Source organism: Ovis canadensis, chromosome 12 (genome assembly GCF_042477335.2).
Source record: "Ovis canadensis isolate MfBH-ARS-UI-01 breed Bighorn chromosome 12, ARS-UI_OviCan_v2, whole genome shotgun sequence".
Lineage (NCBI taxonomy): Eukaryota > Metazoa > Chordata > Mammalia > Artiodactyla > Bovidae > Ovis > Ovis canadensis.
In genome coordinates, this window is record NC_091256.1 from 67,337,809 (window position 1) to 67,354,464 (window position 16,656).

At 46.1% G+C, this 16,656-nt stretch overlaps 1 protein-coding gene across 2 annotated transcripts in view; it reads right to left on the bottom strand.

Annotated features, from left to right (window-relative positions):
- TNR (tenascin R) overlaps positions 1-16,656 on the bottom strand; it is a 95,916-nt gene that overhangs the window by 47,589 nt on the left and 31,671 nt on the right. For both annotated transcript variants that reach the window (XM_069546122.1, XM_069546123.1), the window contains 3 exons: positions 3,322-3,411; positions 2,015-2,278; positions 894-1,163 (listed from right to left, as the gene is read on the bottom strand). In XM_069546122.1, the coding sequence (XP_069402223.1) occupies positions 894-1,163; positions 2,015-2,278; positions 3,322-3,411 (624 nt within the window). The remainder of the gene's footprint in view (positions 1-893; positions 1,164-2,014; positions 2,279-3,321; positions 3,412-16,656) is intronic.

Sequence of the window (16,656 nt, forward strand, 5' to 3'; positions counted from 1 at the left end):
ATATCCTTCAAGTTTGTTGTTTTGTTTTGAACTAGGAGTAATGGTCATTTTCTTTGGGGCAGCTTCTTTTGAACAAACCCAACTCTCTCTTTCTCTTTTTTGTATCAACCACCTTTGGTCAATTTGGAAAAATTGCTATTGACTGTACAGGGATTTCAGAGTACAAGTCTAGAACAAATCCACTTTCCTAAACTGTTTTTTTATTTATACTGTATGCTCTATTTTTTTTTTTTTTTTTTACTACTGGCAGGTTACAGGGCCAAAACCAGCCGAGTGTTTAATCCACTTGTTCAATTTTTGTATATAAGAAATCACTCAAACACACATGTTCTCACCCACATCACACTCGTATTTGTGACTGTATGTAAGAAGGATGAGATGCAAGTGATTCAGTGCATCTCAGAGTGCCTGTGTTTTTCAGACAACATGCAGATCAACCCCATTCTCAGAGTACCAGGTCCCTATATAGTTGCATGCCAGTCTCATATGATTCTGGGGAAACATCATTCACAAATTGAACTGACTGGGCAGTCAAGAGATGGTTCTCCAGAAGAGGAACAGATGTCTCCTCACTGTAGAAGGGTGTCCTCTTGGATGCTAGCTCTCTCCAGAATTTTCTTCTAAGTTGATAGAAGGAGGACCTCTGGATCAATGCATTAAAGCCCTGGCCTCCTTAAGACATCAAGTCCATCCTATCTTCTAAGTGGAAGCTTCCTGTCTTATACATTTTGTGCAGCCCTGGAAGAGGTGACTGTTTAAGAACAACTCATACATAGACCCTCTCTGAATAAACAAGGTGGTCCTCTACTCCTTGGGTGTTTCTCTTTGTAAATTTCATAAAGGTCACCGTGGGAATCCCCATTATCACCTGCTGCCAAATCCTCCAGCCCCACCTGTGGTGATGGAGCCCACGATGGGCTCAGAGGTCACTGTGCCATGGACTGCCACCAGATTCACAATGTACTCGGTAGCTGGCTGCAGGCCCATCAGGACAGCATGCCTCTTGGTGGCATCCAGGGAGACCTCCATCATTTCTTCCTCTTCATCCCGGGGGCTGTAGTTGAGAATGAGTCTGTCTGCTGGAGGGGATGGGTCACTCCAGGTGATGTTCACACTGGAGGAGGTCACGTGAGAAAAGTGCAAATGGGAGATGGGGCGGAAGCCTGAAAACAGAGGAAATGAATGGTTCTGAAATCCACATAAACTGGTGGCGCCCCTGGGGTAGAGGAGATATCTAACCAAAGAAATCTGCTTTCCCTGTTAGTAAGGACTACACCTGTACTTGTTAACCAGAGTGCCCACATCCTCACTCTGCTATCTCATCCACTCTCCTTTCTCCAAGCCAGATACTGAAAACTGAATGCCCTCAGCAGTATAAAAACAGCATCACCTCTGTGAATTATTCATAATACTGATGGAGGATTTAAAACTTCTATCCTGGAAGGAATTGAACATGATCCCATGGACCCTCTGAATGCCCACTGACTTAGTGCAGGCAGAAAATGAACAGAATTAACTATTCTGACCAGCCTATAGGAAACCAGACATAATTTCAGGCACCCAGGTAGCCTTGTTCATCTCTCCCCTTCACCTCCAGCCATTCTCTCTTAGGCTTCCCAGATGACTCAGTGGTAAAGAGTCTGCCTGCCAATGCAGGAGACACACAGGAGATACAGGTTCAGTCCCTGGGTTGGAAAGATCCCCTGGGGTAGGAAACGGCAACCAACTCCAGTATTCTTGCCTGTAAAATTTCATGAACAGAGGAGCCTGTTGGGCTACAGTTCATGGGGTTGTAAAGAGTCAGACACAACTGAGTGACTGACCACACACATGCACATTCTTTCTCGAGGTACTTATTAATGTCTTCTCTGTCCCTTCTTTTTCTCCCTTTCTCTAGAATTCTTCCTTTCTTTAGAGGCAATGGGGTGTTGGAAGAGTGGGTTGCCTAGATGATCTTCTCATCCTAAGACCCACTGATCCCTGAACCCAGCTGAGATTTCTGCTGCCCAGGTACCTGTGAAGGCATCCACGGTGGACTCCAGGCTCTGCTGCCGGCCCCTCTCGGCTGTGATTGAAATGATGTACTCTGCCCCGGGCTCTAGATCTGTCAATGTATACGAGGTCCTGTCCTTGGGCACGGTGACTTCAGAGGCGATCCCAGAGGATGGCGTAAAGGTAATTCGGTAGTGGTCAATGGGGCCACTGGCCTTGGTCCAGATGAGGGAGATGGAGGTTTCCGAGGAGGCTGTCACCATGAGGTCTCGAGGACTGTCGAGTTCTGTAGATCAAAATAAGCAGCCTATTTTACGTAAGTTCCACACGAGGGCCAGTATTTATTGGAATTAGGCCCCCAGTGGATTTCTAAGCTATCAGCGGGTCTGCTGACCATGAAGATTGGCTTGTCATTACTGATACTAATCTCACACTTTGTTAAGCACCTTCCCTTTGAAAGATGGCCAGGGGCTTGGCATATAGATGAATAATCTGCAGGAAGGCATTAGTAACTCAAGACACCCACCTGTGGGACAAAGCTGGCTGCTGATTTTTAAGCTCTCCATTTTCTCCCAGCCTTTCTCAGTAAGCGAACCAGGGCAAAACAGGTGCTACCATCAAGTACAGATATGCTGCTCCTGGCAACCATAACTACCTCTGTTCCTGGTGACATTCTGACTGACCTGGCCACAGGTGTGTAGGCAACAAGATCTGAGGACTCCTGGGGACCCATGTCTTGAGGTTCTCTAGAGAGGTTGTCTGTGCTCGACAACCTTGGGACAGGGATTGGTTCAGAATTCCCAGCCCAGCCCAGCCTGCTACCAGTTACTAAAATGACTTTGGAATTTGCCTGGGATTTGAAACCAAAATTGTTGAATCCAGAATAGCAACAGTCTCAGTGGACTTCTTTCTCCAAGCTCAAATGGGTTGTTTCCAAGTCTAGACCTTCAGCCTGTGGTCTTTCTGAAGGTTCTGTCCTATGGGGTGAGAAGTATCACATTCTGCATGCTGTGAGACGATCTAGAAGGAACTATGACTTGCTACAACACTGGCTTTTATGGGGCTTTACACCTCTGCTCTGCACAACAGTGGGCAACCCTTCAGACCATTGGGTGCCAAGTGTGAGAGGAGGGTGGGACTCCATCCTGCATGTCAGATGTCAGAGGGTAGGCACAGGGAATCAGAGAGCTACAAGTAGATGGTGTTGTTAGGCCAATAATCCTCACCCAGGGACCTGTTCGCTAGGGGGAATTGCCATCTGACCAGTCCTTGGTGTCCCTCAGGTCACAGAGTGTCCTGGGCTCTTTCCACACCAGTCTTCCTACTCACCAGTCCTGGCATTCATGGTGGCTGGTACACTTTGCTGTGAGTTCATGACGGCGGATATTCCAATTCCATACTCAGTGCCAGGCACCAGATCTGTTGGTAGATGCGGAAACAAATGTTATCCCATGTATGTCAGGGATGGGGAAGGCTGAATTGGGATGGGGTGGAACAAATGACCTTAGGCTCCTGTTCAGATATTGCATTTAATTCCCTCCTAATTTTATCCATTTGCATTGCATGTGCACACAGTCATGTCTGACTCCTTGTGACCCCATGGACTTAGCTTGCCTGGATCCTCTGTCCATGCGATTTTCCAGGCAAGAATACTGGAGTGGGTTACCATTTCCTCATTTTACCTATTAGGAAATCCTAATTTCACCAAGTAGGAAATCCACACCAAGTCAAGAGGATGAACTGGTCAGTGCACAGCTTCCTTTTTGCTGCCAGTCTCCTTGGGAGGGCAGTGGGGCTGTCCTGGTCATGACCTTCAGAACTGTGCTCTGCTGTGGAAGTCTTCTTGAGGCACTTAGAGTCTCAGGTTGGCTACAACTGGTGAGGGGATTTCTTGTTTACACTGAATTGGGGGAGTGTGTAATTGAGGACTATATGGATATAAGTTTGTAAAGCATTTGTTGAATGTTGTGGATGAAGAACAAGCTGTACCTGTTATAGACAGGGACTAAGGCCATATGAGGATGTCTGCCTCCTTTCTGGGGAGCAACTGTAGATGGACTGTCTCACTGAGCACAAGGCTGTTGGGTCTTTAATATAAGGGCATGTAGTGCCCTGTAGTAGCTACCAAGGGCACTTCAATGTGAGAATGACTTCTGGGGGACCTAGGGAGCTGGAGAAAATAGAAAAAAACTTCCCAACTACAGAGGGAAATTCTTTAGGATTCGATACAAAGGATCACTGGGGATTTCCCAGAATATCTAGAATTGTCTGGGGTGTCTCCCTATCCTCTTACCTACATTCATTTTCCGTTCAACCAGTTTGATGGATCTATTAATTTCCTATTTATGTTGCAACAAATTACCACAGGCTAGTGGTTCAAAACAATACATCTATTATTTTACAGTTCAGGAGTTTGGCAGGGCAGTGTTCTTTCTGGGAAAGAATTTATTTCTTTACTATTTCTAGCTTCTACAGGTTGCCTGCATCCCTTGGCTTGTGGTCTCATAATCCATCTTGAAAGTCAGAGGTATAACATTTTTTCAAATCGGTTTTTTCTCTGAGCTCTTCTTCCATGATTCCATCTTCTACTCTGATCTCTTTGCATCCTTTTAAGAAGGATCCTTGAGATTACACTGGTCTTGATTAGCATGGGATAGTCTCCCCATCTTAAGACCCTTAACCTAATTACATCTATACTTCCTTTTGTCAGTGTAAGATGACATAGTCACACATTCCAGGGATTACAATGTGGACATCTTTGGGGGCCTTTATTCTAGCACCAAACTAGCATCAAACTCACCCTCATTTATTAAGACTGAAATTGTAAAAAAAAAAATACAACAAGATCAAATCATCATCTGTGGGTCCCTTGCTGTCAGTCTGAAGCCTTTTGGGTCTCTCTTTGTGTAGGCTCAACTAGAACCAAGATTGATGATCATGCTGTTCTGCATTTGTATAATAACATTTGTTCTTTTCAAGCTACCTGTTTTTTGAAAAAAAATATTTTGTAGGAATACAGTTGCTTTACACTGTGTGTTAGTTTCTGTGCACAGCAAAGTGAGTCAGCTGTATGTATACATATACATATATTCCATCTTTTCTGGATTTCTTCCCATTTAGGTTCCTCAGTGCTCTGGTGATCTGTGTTTTGATCGTTACCACAACCTTATGAGGAATGTGAGACGGGGAGTCTTTTCCCCATCTGCATTAGTTTCCCTCATGACTAGTCATCTCCCAAAGGCTCCATCTCCTACTATCACCACACTGGAATGAGGATTGCAGTAGATGAAATTTGGGGGGACACAAACATTTTGGGCTTCCCTCGTGGCTCAGTCAGTAAAGAATCCTCCTGCAATGCGGGAGACCTGGGTGGCCGCCATGACAAAGGATCACAGACTTGGCTTAAAACAACAGAAATGTATCATCTCCCAGTTCTGGTGTCTAGAGGGCCAAATCAAGGTGTTGGGAGACCCATGCTCCTTGCAAAGGCTTTAAACGGGGAATATTCTCAGCTCTTCCTAGCTCCCAGGAGCTGCTGGGACTCCTTGGTGGTGCGGCTTGGCTTACCAGCTGCATCACCCCAGTCTCCACCTCTGCTGGCCCACGGTGTCTTTGTCTGCTTAGGCTGCGATGGGCTGGTGACTCAAACAATAAACATGTGTTTCTCACAGTTCTGGAGGCTAAGAAGTTCAAGATCAAGCCACCAGCAGATTTGATGTCTGGTGAGCTCCTGCTTCCTGGTTCATAGACCATCTTCTCACTGTGTTCTCATACAGCAAAAAAAAGCAAGACAACTCTCTGAAGTCTCTTTTACAAGATCACTAGTCCCATTCATGAGGACTCTACCCTCATGACCTAGCCATCTCTCAAAGGCTCCATCTTCTAATACCATCACACTGGAATGAGGATTACAATAGACGAATTGTGGGGGGAACACAAACATTTCAGACCTCCCTGGTGGCTCAGGTGGTAAAGAATCTGCCTGCAATGTGGGAGACCTGGGGTCAATCCATGGGTTGGGAAGATCTCCTGGAGGAGGCCATGGCAACCCACTGCAGTCTTCTTGCCTGGAGAATCCCCAAGGTCAGAGGAGCCTGGCGGGCTTCAGTCCAAAGGGTCACAAATGAGTCGGACATGACTGAGCAACTAAGCACACACACAAGGCAAAGAGTAAGTCTGTGACCAGCTGGAGATGACCCTTGGCTTCTGGCCTCAGGGGTCAGGGCTTTCAGGACTGAATGCCTGACTCTTCCCTTCAGTTCCTCCCCTCCCCAGAGCAGTTGTGACCTCCCAGGAGCCTTGAAGGAAGAGGGACGATTTCGACAGGAAATGCATTGAGCAACCCTTCCTTAACAAGGGCTTGGTTTCAGGAAGGCGAATGCTGTGTGGGAGCCAGAGGGTTCTGCACTCCCTCCTCAGTGTGATTTTAGTACAGCCTGGGCAGTGAGCCCCTCCATGCCCGGGTAAGGCAGAACCTACCAGGCCTTACTGACCAGGCTCTCAGGTCAGAATGTGTTAGAATCAGCCCCTTTTTCCCTCTTCTCAAACCAGCTCCAGTCAGTTCCTTACCTTTAGTTCTTTCTTTCTCTAAAGTGTCAACATTAGTGTTCCATTGGTTAAGAATTGCCTTCCAATGCAGGGGATGTGGGTTCGATCCCTGGTTGGGGAACTATGATCCCACATGCCAATTGGGAACTGAGCCTGTGAGTCACAACTACTGAGCCCACGCACTCCAGAGCCCACACACCACAACTAGACAGAAGCCTGCGCATTGCCAACAGAAGATCCCACGTGAAGCAGCAGAGATCCTGCATGCCACAGCTAAGACCTGGCTCAGTCAAACAGAAAAAATAAATAGTTAAAAAAAATAAAGTGTCAACACTGGTGGAGGTGAACTTTGAGGTCTGCTGGACATTAATATTCAGGTTCTGCCACTTTCTATTAGGTTGGTTCAAATGTAATTGTGGTAGTTTTGCACTGTGAATTTTAAATCATTGTAACTCATTTCAAACACATTTTTATTAATTAAAATAGGAACCATTACAATTAACACAATTTTTCCAATGAGAAATAAGCTTGCTTATTTCTACAGTGTTAAAATCCATGCTTCAGGATTTAACAAACTCTTGGGAAGCATCTTCTGTCTCCTGGTGGTTGTGGAAGTGTTTTCCCTGAGAAAAGTTGTCCAGATGCTTGAAGAAGTGGTAGTTGGTTGGCGAGCAGTGACGTGAATACGGTGGATGAGGCAAAACTTTGTAGCCCAATTCGTTCAACTTTTGAAGTGCTGGTTGTGTGACCTGTGGCTGGCATTGTTGTGGAGAAGAACTGGGCCCTTTCTGTTGACCAGTGCCAGCTGCAGGCATTGCAGTTTTCGGTGCATCTCATCAATTTGCTGAGCATACTTCTCAGATGTAATGGTCTCACTGGGATTCAGAAAGCTGTAGTGGATCGGACGGGCAGTAGACTACCAAACAGTGCCCATGACCTTTCACTGGCGCAAGTTTTGCTCTGGAAAGTGCTTTAGAACTGCTTAGTCCAACCACTGAGCTAGTCATTGTCAGTTGTCATATAAAATCCACTTTTCATCACATATCACAATCCGATCAAGTAATGGTTCCTTGTTGCACAGAATAAGAGAAGATGACACTTCCAAATGACATTTTTTTTTAAACTTTTGGTCAGCTCAGGAGGCATCCACTTATTGAACTTTTTCACCTTTTCAATTTGTTTCAAATGCTGAACGACCATAGAGTGGTCGACGTTGAGTTCTCCGGCAACTCCTCAAGTAGTTGTAAGAGGGTCAGCTTTGATGATTGCTCTCAACTGTTGTCAACTTCTGATGGCCAGCCACTATGCTCCTCATCTTCAAAGCTCTCATCTTCTTTGCAAAACTTCTTGAACCACCACTGCACTGTACGTGCATTAGCAGTTCCTGAGCCAAATGGATTGTTGATATTGGAATTTATCTCTGCTGCTTTACAACCCGTTTTGAACTCAAATAAGAAAATCACTCAAATTTGATTTTTGTCTAATATCACTTCCATAGTGTAAAATACATATAAAATACACAGCAAGTAATGTCATTAGCAAGAAACCTAAAGTGAGAAATATGCATTAAAATGATGTATAATATAACCACATTTATTTAAGAATGTATTCCAATATTCAATGGCAAATTCCAACAATGCAAAAACTCAATACTTTTGCACCAACTGAACATACTTGTGTAACTTTGATTCCTTCATGTCTTTGAGCTTTATTGTCTGTAGAATGGTAAGAGTAATAGTGTCTATCTCAGAGGGTCCTGGGGATTAAATGAGCCAATGTAGAGAAAGTATAGTACATGCTGCATTGTAAGAGTAGCCTGTAGCATTATTACCTTGCTCAGGGAACTATTCTAGAATTTTGAGTCATTTTTTGGTGAGCCCCAGACAGGTACAGGTTGGTCCTCAGCGCACCTGTTGTCAGTTTGCTGAAGCTTAGCCCACTGACTCTGATGAAACCAGGGATTTAGGGAGTTCAGGTGTCAGCAAGGAGCTGGCCCCTGGCTGGGCTGGTACCTGGCACTGGATTGAGTTGGGCTATTGCAACACCCCCAGATCCGTTCAAAGCACATATTTATCTCCACCAGTATGTTCGGCAAGTCCCAGGTACATACTTGGCTGGAGAAATTAGATTACCTTTGGGACATAAACTACTCTCAGACAACTGATTGAGACCTTCAATTGCCTATAACGAAGTAGAAATTTTCCAACGTAGATGGAGGGTGACAGATTGAGGAAGGAAGACAGAAATTATATGTTGCCAAACGGATCCAGCATGTACCGATTTCATCTGAGTTTCTTATTTATGAAGCTTAAATGAAATGTTCAATAATTTACAACGGAATCATCTTCTCCCAGAAAAGTGCAGAGTAGAATTTAAAGTGCTCTCTTTCCTAGCTTTCTGTCTAGGGGATGGGGAAGTGGGACTTGCTTATAGGCTCCTGCCTGCTGCTTTTCTTTGATTTTCAGCAGCTTTCTTCCTGTGCTACAAGTGAATTGTTGCTCTTTGCCAGCAGGTAAAATACACTTTCTGCTGGAAAAGGAAATGCGTACCCAAGGCATAGAGGGTACACTTATATATCAGCACTTGGAAGACTCCTAGGGATTTCTCACTTTTTAAAGACTCCATTGCTCTCTGTCAATGCTCCCTTTATCTTTCTGTCCAACTCCTGCAAGTAGCAGCATATGAATGGCTCTGCTCCCTTTTTAACAATAGCTCAGAAAATTCATCCCGTGGGAAACCACCACTCTCCATCCCTTATAGAACTTCATTGGTTCAACTCAGAGGATGACACTTCTCTCAACTCTTTCCCTGCATATCCATTGTTCTTTGAACATGCAAAGCACACAGTTCATGCACTCAACAAACATGACTGAAGGTCTCCTTTGCACTGGGCACAGGGTTGTGTACTTGATACAAGGGTGAGGGGAATGGAATCACCCTTGTCCTTAAAGATATAAAAAGAAATTTGTACTGAAAAGGAAATTCATTACTTGTTGACCACCCATATATGCCTTGAATATTCATTGGAAGGACTGATGCCAAAGCTGAAGCTTCAATACTTTGGTCACCTGATGCAAAGAGCTGACTCATTGGAAAAGGCCCTGATGCTGGGAAAGACTGAAGGAGAGGAGAAGGGGAGGACAGAGGATGAGATGGTTGATTGGCATCATGGGCTCAACAGAGTTTAACTCAATGAGTTTAAGCAAACTCCAGGAGATAGTAAAGGAAAGAGAAGCCTGGTGCGCTGCAGTCCATGGGGGTCTCAAAGAGCCGGATATGATTTAGTGACTGAATAACAAGAATATGCCAAGCAGTGAGCTGCAGGCGATGGGTAATACAAGAATAATAAAAAAGAAAGAGAGGGAATAAAGGAGGGATAAAAATCAAACGAGAACTTTGAGTGCCTGGTGGCCAAGAGGTCCATTATTGATTGACTAGTTTCTTAGAGATTCATACATGTTATCTTGTTTTCCACTCTGCCGGGAGGGCATTGCTTATGGGTAAACAGAGGACTGGAGAAGTCCATTTCTCAAACCAAGGTCACAATGCTAATACACAATGAAATAGGGTTTGGAATCCAGGTTCACTGTTCTTTCTGATACATCATAGCATGGTCCCTATGAGTCTTACAGGCTAGGAGAGGGAAATGGAGTAAGCAAATTGGAATTTGAAGGTGATTTGGTACCACTCCATGGGAAGCTAAGAAAACAGTTTCAGAGTGGGGATGAAATCAGCATGGGCTGGGCTGGAGTAGCAAGAGAAGACTTTCTAGAGAAGGGACTTGAATTGAATCTTGAAAGCTAGCCAAGATTAGGAAAGGTTGAGGGGCGCAGATATGGAATTCTCCAGTGGGCAGGATGGGGCATGGTGAACAGGAAGAGATTAGAGCTAGAGAGCAGCAACTCGAATTATGAGCTCAATGAGCCCAACTAGCTCAATGAGCAGATTCTCACCTGCACTGCAAGGACTGTGGGTGGGTGATAAAGGCAGGATGACTCACTTCCCTCTGTCTAGGAGACCTGTTCTTCATGCTTCCTGCTGCTGGCAGGAAAGTAGTGGGAGAAGGAGGCCTAAGAAACTGAGATTGCTGTGTCTTTCCAGCAAAAGCATGAATAAGACACCTGGGGTCTGCAGGCTTGGTTAGGTTCACATGGGCATTCAGAAATATGGAACCTTTCCATCTCTAAATCCCTGTGTTCATCTCCAGAGTATCTGTGAAGTTCAAGCCTACCAAATGGGTTGGGGATTTAGTTTGCTGAAGCATCACTACGAACAAAGCTGGTGGAGGTGATGGAATTCCAGTTGAGCTATTTCAAATCCTGAAAGATGATGCTGTGAAAATGCTGCACTCAACATGCCAGCAAATTTGGAAAACTCAGCAGTGGCCACAGGACTGGAAAAGGTCAGTTTTCATTTTAATCCCAAAGAAAGGCGATACCAAAGAATGTTCAAACTACCTCACAATTGCACTTATCTCACACACTAGCAAAGTAATTCTCAAAATTCTCCAAGCCAGGCTTCAACAGTACGTGAACTGTGAACTTCTAGATGTTTAAACTGGATTTAGAAAAGGCAGAGGAACCAGAGATCAAATTGCCAACTTCAGTTAGATCATAAAAAAAGCAAGAGAATACCAGAAAAACATCTATTTCTGCTTTATTGACTACGCCAAAGCCTTTGACTGTGTGGGTCACAACAAACTATGGAAAATTCTTAAAGAGGTGGGAATACCAGACCACCTGACCTGCCTCCTGAGAAATCTGTATGTAGATCAAGAAGCCACAGTTAGAAGTGAAAATGGTACAACAGACTGGTTCCAAATCAGGAAAGGAGTATGTCAAGGCTGTATATTGTCACTCTGCTTATTTAATTTATATGCAGAATACATCATGAGAAATGCTGGGCTGGATAAAGCACAAGCTGGAATCAAGATTGCCAGGAGAAATATCAATAACCTCAGATATACAGATGACACCACCCTATGGCAGAAAGTGAAGAAGAACTAAAAAGCCTCTTGATGAAAGAGAAGAGTGAAAAAGTTGGCTTAAAACTCAACATTCAGAAAACTAAGATCATGGCATCTGGTCCCATCAGTTCATGGCAAATAGACTGGGAAACAATGGAAACAGTGAGAGACTTTATTTTGGGGGGCTCCAAAATCACTGTAGATGGTGACTGCAGCCATGAAATTAAAAGACGCTTGCTCCTCGGAGGAAAAGCTATCACCAACCTAGACAGCATATTCAAAAGCAGAGACATTACTTTTCCAACAAAGGTCTGTCTAGTCAAAGCTATGGTTTTTCCAGTAGTCAGGTATGGATGTGAGAGTTGGACTATAAAGAAAGCTGAGTGCTGAAGAATTGATGCTTTTGGACTGTGGTGTTGGAGAAGACTCTTGAGAGTCCCTTGCACTGCAAGGAGATCCAACCAGTCCATCTTAAAGGAAATCAGGCCAGAAAATTCATTGGCAGGACTGATGCTGAACTTGAAACTCCAATATTTTGGCCACCTGATGCAAAGAGCTGACTCATTTGAAAAGACCCTGATGCTGGGAAAGACTGAAGGCAGGAGGAGAAGGGGATGACAAAGGATGAGATGGTTGGATGGCATCACTAACTCTATGGACATAAGCTCTGGGAGTTGGTGATGGACAGGGAAGCCTGGTATGCTGCAGTCCATGAGGTCGCAAAGAGTCTGACATGCCTGAGGGACTGGACTGAACTGAGTGCACTTAAAAGATGCCTGCCTTTGGAATTCCCTGGTGGTCCAGTGGTTAGGAATCCGCCTGCCAATACAGGGGATGTGGGTTTGATCCCTGACCCGGGAAGATCCAACATGTCCCAGGTACCACAACTACTGAGACAGCACAGCTAAGCCTGTGCACCGCAACTACCGAAGCCCACGCACCCAGAGCCAGTGCTCCACAACAAGAGAAGCCGCCGCAGGGGGAAGCCTGCGTGCTGCTACTAGGGAGCAGCCCCACTCACTGCATGGGAGAACGCCCGCACACAGCAACAAAGACCCAGCACAGCCAAAAATGCATAGATGGTGAAACCAAAACCTTTAAAGGAAAAGAATGACACCTGCCTTTAAGGGAGGGGCAAACCAAGGACCCTGTCCCCAGGGAGTTTGCAGCTCCTCTCTTAGTGTTCCTAACAACCATGCTGCTGCTGCCAAGTCGCTTCAGTGGTGTCCGACTCTGTGCGACCCCATAGACGGCAGCCCACCAGACTCCCCCGTCCCTGGGATTCTCCAGGCAAGAACACTGGAGTGGGTTGCCATTTCCTTCTCCAACGCATGAAAGTGAAAAGTGAAAGTGAAGTCGCTCAGTCGTATCCGACTCTTAGTGACCCCACAGACTGCAGCCTACCAGGCTCCTCCATCCACGGGATTTTCCAGGCAAGAGTACTGGAGTGGGGTGCCACTGCCTTCTCCAACAACCATGCTATTATGTTGTTAGTTTTCTCGTTAGTCTCCTCACTATACTCTTAGGTCTCTGGGTCAAGCGACTTGATTTTTTAAATATTTTAAATCAGTGTGTAGTATAGTGAAAAAAAATGTATAATGCGGAGAAGCAGCATGGCAGGGCCAACAGTGATGTTGGGAAGACTTCTATGAGAGAATATCTGAGCTGAGTTTGAATGATCAGGGGATATTTGGTTGGGGAAAGGGCATTGCGGCTGAGGGAGTAACATAGGCAAACGTGTATCTGGTAAAAGAATTCATGAAAACCAGGGACCCAGTTTGGGACTTCTCACAGGGAAATCTCCAGCAGGGAATTTCATAGATGGTTTCATGGATGGGGGGATATTTGGAGACAGAGGATCTTCTGGGAACCCCTGAAATCATGCCAGGTAGGCAACAATCTACTTTTTGCTGTTCTGGGTCTAACCTCTCAGGCTTCCCCCTTCTGATCTTGTTGAGGGGAATGGCAGATGCTTCTCCAGGGTTCCCTGAATGAGAGAGGCTTTGGAGGACACCTCCCTGATTTGAGGCTGTGGATGATGTTCAAGCATCAAGAGAAGACTCCATGCTGACTTCAAGGAAGGGACTGGTCCTACAAGCTTATGTTTAAAACAGAAAATCATCACCAAGGACTGTTCTCATATACAGCTTTTTTGTTGCCAGTGGGATTAATGAGGAACATGGGTCATCACCCTCTGTCCTATAGGAACATCCCACCTGTGGGTCTTTATTGTAAACAAGCATTCCCTGCTGAAGAAGTCAAAGCAGAAACAGAAAAATTCCCAGCTGGCTCGACTCCTGGTCCCCTTGTATCAGCCCTTTAGTGCAAATAGGGAGCAGAGGCCTGCAGGCAACAGCTGTGAGGATGGTGTGGAAGCCTCCACTCTTTCTGTCCTTTCTTCTGTTTGGGTCTCTGCAGGCCCTGGCAGGTGGTGCTATGCTCAGAGGGTGCCTTACCAAAGTGACCACTTGGGGTCACTGTGACTTCGCCCAAAGCAGGTTGAGCACCATCTGGCCCCGGCCCCAGGCCCATTGCCCAGCTCCTCCTCCCTAGAAGAGCCTGCAGGGTGTTGAAGGTCTGGCACTGGGTCTGGGGCTTGTGGCCTGGCATGTCAGGGAGTGCAGGCAGGATGAAGTGAACATCAAGTGCCTCCATCAGCACTGATTTGCCAGCTGGACTCCTTTAAGGGGGTCTCGGGTTTCTCCATGGAAAGTCCTCCTGTGGACAAGCACCTCTAGGAGCCCCTCTTCTCACCACGAGACCTCCACTGGGGCCCCAAGGGAACAAAGTGGGCTCTGGTCGAGGCCTCGCTTTCCTTTCCCCAGCTACCAGAAGCCTGGAGGGTGGCAACTCGCAGGGCCTGACCGGGGCATGCTTGTAGACATCAGCCTTGTGCTAGTGTGCGTGTGTGTGGACGTCGTGTGTGGCTGGCTGCAGGTCTTTGTTTTCTTGCGGTCCCGTGTTACACCATGAGATCTGTAGGAATCTCCACGCCCCTGGATTTCCTAACCCTGTGGATGATTTTTCTGATTAGCAGTTTGTGGACTGGAGTTCCAGGTGGTTGCCATGCAGAGGCAGCTGGTGAGGAGGTGTCATCAAGAGATGTTCAGGGGCTGCCCCATGGAGAAGAGGTGATAGCCAGGTCCCTGGAGCTGGGTTACAGCCTAGGGCTCACATGGCCCTAGGGGCCAGCTCCTTTTGCCCTTCTCTTGACCACAGGGGTCCTCAAATGTGGGCTCCGTGTTCCTGAGGGGGACCAGGCAAGACTCTTCATGGCTGAAGACACCCGGTTCCCCTGTCCACAGAACACTGCAGCCACAGGATTTTCAGAGGGCAGGGTAGTAGAGTCCCTTCAGACACAGGCCAGAGCAGTGTTTATAACCTGCATCAATCTCAGGCAGGGTTTTATTGTTGTTGTTTTGTTTTTTTAACCAAAGTCCAGTCAAACAATGAGGATCTCCTTCCTTCCCCCACCTCCACTTCCTCACTTCCTGCCACTCTCCCTCCACTAGGAGTTTTCTGCATGGTTTATGGTTTGTCACTGCTTTTCAGGAAACAGTGGTGGTGCCAGTCCCTGGCACCAGCTGCCAGTTCTAACCTAGAGGGAAGTCAGTGAGTGGTGAGCCTGTAATGGTATATAACACTCGGGGACCCCTTTGGGACTCCAGGTATGGAACACAGGCCAAGCAGACACAGTCCAGGCTGAGTGCGTGAGTGCTAAGTAGCCTCAGTTGTGTTCAACTCTGCGACCCTACAGACTGTAGCCTGGCTCCTCTGTCCATGGGATTCTCTAGGCAAGAATACTAGAGTGGGTTGCCATGCCGTCCTTCAGGGGGTCTTCCCAACCCAGGGATTGAACCCCCATTTCTTATGTCTCCTGCATTGGCAGGAGAGTTCTTTATCACTAGTGCCACCTGGGAAGCCCCACAGGCTGAGAGGCTGAGCCTACAAAAAAAGACTTATCATTAAAGACATAGAAGCTACCAGAGCAGAGAGGAAAATCACTGGAGACATGGAGTCTGTTGTTGAGAAACAAATCCATACTCCAGAGGGAATTTGCTGGGTATTGCCTAGAGAGACCATTGGAGAAGAAAGGTTTGGTATTCTGTGCCCCAGCCTGGCCTCTGCATTGCAAAGGGTAGGGTGGGTTATATGATGGGGGAGGTGGGGTGGGGAGGTGCTGTGAGCTCTCAGTGTGACTCTGAGCCCTGGAGTCAGGAAAGGCCTGTGTTCCACAGTAAAGGGGTAAGAGGTGACTGCAGAGACAAGGGCTTCTTCAAAGAATATCCAATACAGGTGCCATAGAACCTGAGGGGCTTGGAGTCATCTAACTCTGAGAATAAAGGGCATGTGAGTTTGTGCCTGGGAGAGGCCAGGTTGCCAGGGACCCAGGCTGAGCTTTGTAGGGATTAAAAATGATAAAAGGTTAAATGGCTACTGAATGTTTGTTATGTGCCAGTGTTGAGATACATAAATAAATATGATTTCATTGAATCCTCAAAACAACCTGTGAGGTAGAGCTGATGTCCTTCGGGCCCGGAAGCAGAAACACAGAAATTGAAGCAATTTGCCAAAGACACACATCAATGAAGTTGGTCTCAAGCCTAAGTGGGCGATTTCAAAAGCCACGCTCTAGGTATTCCTTTTTATGGCTGAGTAATAGTCCATTGTTATATGCACCACATATTCTTTCCATTCCTTTACATAAAGCTGGTTCACTTTGCTATGCAGTAGAAAGTAACACAACATTGTAAAGCAACTATACTCCAATAAAAATGAATAAAACATAAAAAGGCAGTGATGAAAACCTGGTAATCTAAAAAAGAAGCCATGCTCAAACTGGGTGCTTCTTGCCCATTAATGTGCACACAGGTCCCCAAGGAGCTTTTAAAATGCAGACTCTGATTCTATAGGTCTAGGGGGAGAGGGCTCTGCCCATTGCCACAGGTCCCCCCACACACCCCACTTTAAGAAGCTGGGCATCTGCTCTGTGCCATACTTATACAGGGTGTCATTCCAAACCATCTCTTAGCTCATAGACCTCCTCCTCTGCCTCTTTATTCATCATCATCATTGTCATCATCTGAGTATTGAATACTTTGCTATGTTAGAAGAATGGCCTTAAATTTATTAAGTTCATGATCTCACTA